This window comes from Sinocyclocheilus anshuiensis, unplaced genomic scaffold (assembly GCF_001515605.1).
Source record: "Sinocyclocheilus anshuiensis isolate Anshui unplaced genomic scaffold, SAMN03320099.WGS_v1.1 scaffold185, whole genome shotgun sequence".
Classification (NCBI taxonomy): domain Eukaryota; kingdom Metazoa; phylum Chordata; class Actinopteri; order Cypriniformes; family Cyprinidae; genus Sinocyclocheilus; species Sinocyclocheilus anshuiensis.
The window spans coordinates 67619-73315 of NW_015539887.1; the positions used below are offsets into that span (position 1 = coordinate 67619).

General features: G+C 36.0%; 1 protein-coding gene across 1 annotated transcript in view; it reads left to right on the plus strand.

Moving 5' to 3' along the window:
- The window catches only part of LOC107685580 (caspase-2-like), a 19724-nt gene that overhangs the window by 7800 nt on the left and 6227 nt on the right, over positions 1-5697 (plus strand). The window contains exons 6-9 of the mRNA XM_016482226.1: positions 2077-2168; positions 2286-2465; positions 2545-2673; positions 3618-3708. Of these exons, the coding sequence (XP_016337712.1) occupies positions 2077-2168; positions 2286-2465; positions 2545-2673; positions 3618-3708 (492 nt within the window). The remainder of the gene's footprint in view (positions 1-2076; positions 2169-2285; positions 2466-2544; positions 2674-3617; positions 3709-5697) is intronic.

Here is a 5697-nt window from a genome sequence, read left to right on the forward strand (position 1 = left end):
AAAAAAACAGGACACTTTTTCACACCACTGTATATATATATATATATATATATGTATATATATGTGTGTGTGTGAGAAATGGCCATATATATATATATATACACACACACACACACACAAGTATAGTATTTCAGTCTGGCGAGTAAACCAAAAAATGTACTAGCCAATGGCGATTTAATTGCCAAGGTGTCCGAGGGTTGTACAACCACAAACGTAAATGTATTTTATTGGGATTTTATGTCATAGACCAACACAAAGTGGCACATAACTGTGAAGTGGAAGGAAAATGATAAATGGTTTTCAATTTTCTTTACAAATAAATATCTGAAAAGTGTGGTGTGCATTTGTATTCAGCCCCCCTGAGTCAATACTTTGTAGAAGCACCTTTCGCTGCAATTACAGCTGCAAGTCTTTTGGGGTATGTCTCTACCAGCATTGCACATCTAGAATGTGAAATGTTTGCCCATTCTTCTTTGCAAAATAGCTCAAGCTCAGTAAGATTGGATGGAGAGCGTCTGTGAACAGCAATTTTCAAGTCTAGCCACAGATTCTCAATTGGATTCAGGTCTGGACTTTGACTGGGCCATTCTAACACATGAATATGCTTTGATCTAAACCATTCCATTGTAGCTCTGGCTGTATGTTTAGGGTCGTTGTCCTGCTGGAAGGTGAACCTCCATCCCAGTTTCAAGTCTTTTGCAGACTCTAACAGGTTTTCTTCTAAGATTGCCCTGTATTTGGCTCCATCCATCTTCCCATCAACTCTGACCAGCTTCCCTGTCCCAGTTGAAGAAAAGCATCCCCACAACATGATGCTGCCACCACCATGTTTCACGGTGGGGAAGGTGTGTTCAGGGTGATGTGCAGTGTTAGTTTTCTGCCACACATAGCGTTTTGCATTTAGGCCAAAGAGTTCAATTTTGGTCTCATCTGACCAGAGCACCTTCTTCCACATGTTTGCTGTGTCCCCCACATGGCTTGTGGCAAACTGCAAACGGGACTTCTTATGGCTTTCTTTCAACAATGGCTTTCTTCTTGCCACTCTTCCATAAAGGCCAGATTTGTGGAGTGCACGACTAATAGTTGTCCTGTGGACAGATTCTCCCACCTGAGCTGTGGATCTCTGCAGCTCCTCCAGAGTTAACATGGGCCTCTTAGCTGCTTCTCTGATTAATGCTCTTCTTGCCCGGCCTGTCAGTTTAGGTGGATGGCCACGTCTTGGAAAGTTTGCAGTTGTGCCACATGCTTTCCATTTTCGGATGATGGATTGAACAGTGCTCAGTGAGATGTTCAAAGCTTGGAATGTTTTTTATAACCTAACCCTGCTTTAAACTTCTCCACAACTTTATCCCTGAGCTGTCTGGTGTGTTCCTTGGACTTCATGATGCTGGTTGTTCATTAATGTTCTCTAACAAACCTCTGAGAGCTTCACAGAACAGCTGCATTTATACTGAAATTAAATTACACACAGGTGGACTCTATTTACTAATTAGGTGATTTCTGAAGGCAATTGGTTCCACTGGATTTTAGTTAGGGGTGTCAGAGTAAAGGGGGCTGAATACAAATGCACGCCACACTTTTCAGATATTTATTTGTAAAAAAATTTTAAAACCATTTATCATTTTCCTTCCACTTCACAGTTATGTGCCACTTTGTGTTGTTGGTCTATGACATAAAATAAGACGTAAAATACATTTACGTTTGTGGTTGTAACGTGACAAAATGTGGAAAATTTCAAGGGGTATGAGTACTTTTGCAAGGCACTGTATGCGATTTCCAGCAAAATCTGTCCTGAAACTCTAAAATCATTGTTATTGGTTTATCAAAGTGTATTTATTTCAGGTGCCAAGGCAATATTTACAATATTTAAATTTTTTATTTAATATTTAATTTTGTTTCAGCCTTATTTCAGTTACCAATAAACATATTTAGTTAAAAGTTGTAGTTTTAGTTAGCAATAACAATGCTTGTTTACATTAACTGTCATAGAAGAAAATACAGTACATAAAGGCAAATTGTTATGTTAGATGAGTCTAATATTTTTGAGCTAAATGGGGTTGTTTTTGTGTGTTTTAGAGTCCATGGAGATGTGTTTGGATGCCGACTCTCCCGTGACCACAGCTGTTCTTCCCTGCATGCCGGAATTTTACCAGTCCCATAGATCACAGGTACAAGGACACAAACCCTATTCCTTTGCACACTCACACACAACCCATTTTATTTGCATATATTTTACGCTATGTTAGCACAGTGTGTAACCTCTATGCAAATGTCTTTCCTTTCAGGCTTACCCAATGCGCTCCTGCCCACGAGGACTGGCCTTGGTACTGAGTAACGTGAGGTTTGACTCGGCTAACTCTGATTTAGACATCCGGAGGGGAGGAGAGGTGGATGAGGAGACGCTGAGGAGACTTTTCATGGAACTGGATTTCACAGTTAGCCTGCACAAAGACCTAACTGCAGAGGTGAGTTAGACACGCTGACAGAGTCAGACTGCACTGCAAAGCATAGTCTTTTATTAAGGTTTTGATTTGTGTTTTTCAGGCAATGCGCAGGTGCCTAGAGCAGTTTGCCCAGCGGCAGGAGCATGCACAGTATGACTGCACTGTTGTGTGTTTACTGTCACATGGAGTTGAGGGATCTGTCTACGGCACTGATGGACAGCTGCTGGAGGTGCACTTGATTTTAATACCTAATTCTTAGTGAAGCACCAACATTTTGGCAACCGAAAATTTCGGAAAGGCCAAAATCATTGGCCAAAACTGGTGTTTAATTAGCGTTTTACTGATTTTGTGAAAAATGCATTATATTATATAGTTATTATATTTTAAATTAACCTGTTGTCTTCATTACTTAATGTATGTTCAAATAAATCAGTAATGAAAAGTTTTTGTTACAGTCACCATTTAAAAAATGTTTGTATTTTAATGACAAATCGGAGTAGAAACGTAATTCTGTTATTAAATAGTTGACATAAAAACTGTGTGCAGCTTGTTGATTTTTAAATAAAATCGATGAATTAGGTAACACTTTATTTTAAGGTGTCTTTGTTACACAGGTTACATGTACTTACTATTATAATAATAATTATATTTAATAACAATAAAATTATATAATTATAAATAAAATGAATAATAATAACAATTAATTATGCATAATTACATGCAATTAACTCTAAGCCAAATCTTAATCCTAACACTAACCATATAGTAAGTACATGTAGTAAATTAATATTACTCAGTACTTAAATGTATAAGTACACTGTAACAATGACACCTTAAAATAAAGTGTAACCATTAATTATTAATTTTTTTTTTCCAGCTAAATAAACTTAATTTTTAATTTTTTTTATTTTTTTTATTGGTGCAGTAATGTTAATACAATTATACAAAAAAAACTATTTTAAATTAAGTTTTTAAAAAGTCTATTTAAAGTGCATCCTGAATTTCCAGTTCTGACACACAATTTTTATTTCGGTGCATCACTACTAATTCTTAGTTATACATACAGGTGTGATTTTATCAGTATGTGAGTTCGATTTGAAGTAAATTTATTGCCTTGCAGAAAAGATTCTTTTACATATCAGAGTTTCAAACATCTCTCTCTCTGTCTCTCAGTTGGACTGGGTGTTTGAGGTTTTTGATAATGCCCACTGCCCCCTGCTCCAGAATAAGCCAAAGATGTTCTTCATTCAGGCTTGTCGAGGAGGTGAGTTACTGCTGATTAACCAGTCATTGTTAATGTTTTTAAACATAGACTACCAGTCAAACATATGGACACATTTGACTGACTGTTAAAATGAATGTTTTTGTTAATTGAAATAAAGCTGAAATAAAGAGTATAAAAAAGTATAAATAATAGATTGAAACTTAAAAATCTTAATAAGAATGTTGCCTTGATAACTAACCGAAATAGATACAAAGTTGATGTGATGAAATGACTAAAATTAGAACTGAAATTAAATAATAATAATAATAATAATAATAATAACAGTAAAAAGGCCAGAAGCACATAACAAAATTACTAAAACTTAAACTAAAATTAAAATGACAAAATAACAAAATATACTATAATATAAATAATACTAAAATGACACTGGACTGACTTTGTCCTTTTCTTTTAATTTCTCCTTTTTAAAAAAAATTATTTAATCACTTCAGTGTTTGAAATTAGTTTTGTATACAATAGTGTTAATTTCATTAACGAAAACTATGATGAAAAAATGTTCGTTGACGAGCTTTTTTCCCATGACTAAGACGAGACGAAGACGAGACGACAATAAGGTCAATAAACGATAACTATGACTATATCAACATGCAATTTCGTTGACGAAAAAAGACTAGACTAAAATGTATTCAAAAAATAAAAACTTTACCAAAAACCTCATTTTATTTTCATCAAAAAAAAGGAGACAAAATGTTATTGCGGACTGCTCTACACGCCTCTACTACGCGAGCTTTCATGTGTGCGGTTGCCAGATATTCAAGAGTTCAAATCCCTGAATCAGAGCTTCGCTGTTATAAGGATACATTTTCTGCCCGGTGTTTTGCGTATTTTAAGCAATCTGGCAACCATGCACATGTGCTCGCTCTTCATTGCGGAAGCGCCGCACAAGCTGGAGTTTTGCGATTTAAATGAAAGTGTCATTCAGCCAGTCTGACTTCTCTTGTTTGCGATTTTTAGCAGCATCATATGACCCCTTTAATAGAGAAATAGGCTATTGCAATTTGGAATTAATGGAATTACTAGGAATTTCACTGTTACAATATTTTTCGTTTGTTTTACCAGTTTTCATAATGTAGACAGAGAGAGTGCATAAGTCTGGCTAGACTAAAATGTATTCAAAAAATAAAAACTTTACCAAAAACCTCATTTTATTTTCATCAAAAAAAAGGAGACAAAATGTTATTGCGGACTGCTCTACACGCCTCTACTACGCGAGCTTTCATGTGTGCGGTTGCCAGATATTCAAGAGTTCAAATCCCTGAATCAGAGCTTCGCTGTTATAAGGATACATTTTCTGCCCGGTGTTTTGCGTATTTTAAGCAATCTGGCAACCATGCACATGTGCTCGCTCTTCATTGCGGAAGCGCCGCACAAGCTGGAGTTTTGCGATTTAAATGAAAGTGTCATTCAGCCAGTCTGACTTCTCTTGTTTGCGATTGTGGTTGCTGAATAAATGCACTTACTCAACCGCTGTTGTTTTAAAGGGGTCATATGACCAGGGTTTACCAGTTTTCATAATGTAGACAGAGAGAGTGCATAAGTCTGGTATTAATTTATATAATAAAAAGCCTATAATAGCCTAAATCAGTACACTAGAAGAGGTAAAATAAAGCATGTGTATATGTCCACATTCTATTGATTTGTGCTTACTGGTGAAATTGCAATAACTGAAATGCAAAAGTAAATTTCTCAAATAATAACAATCATTACAATTATAATGAAGGCCAAACAAAGTAGTTTCGCTTTCACAACGAAACACACAGCATCTACACAACATGGCGGCGGCGGCAACAATACTACAGCGAGAATAAAAGTTACGCCTTCTTTCTTTGCGTGAACATTTGGGTGGCTTTATGCAAATCTTCCCACACAGTGACGTAGACATGTGGGAGAGTGTTTAAACGAGGCATTTTAGGAGGGCGTGGACAAGTCTTAACTTTTATAAAGAATATCTCTTTGGATTTGAGACTT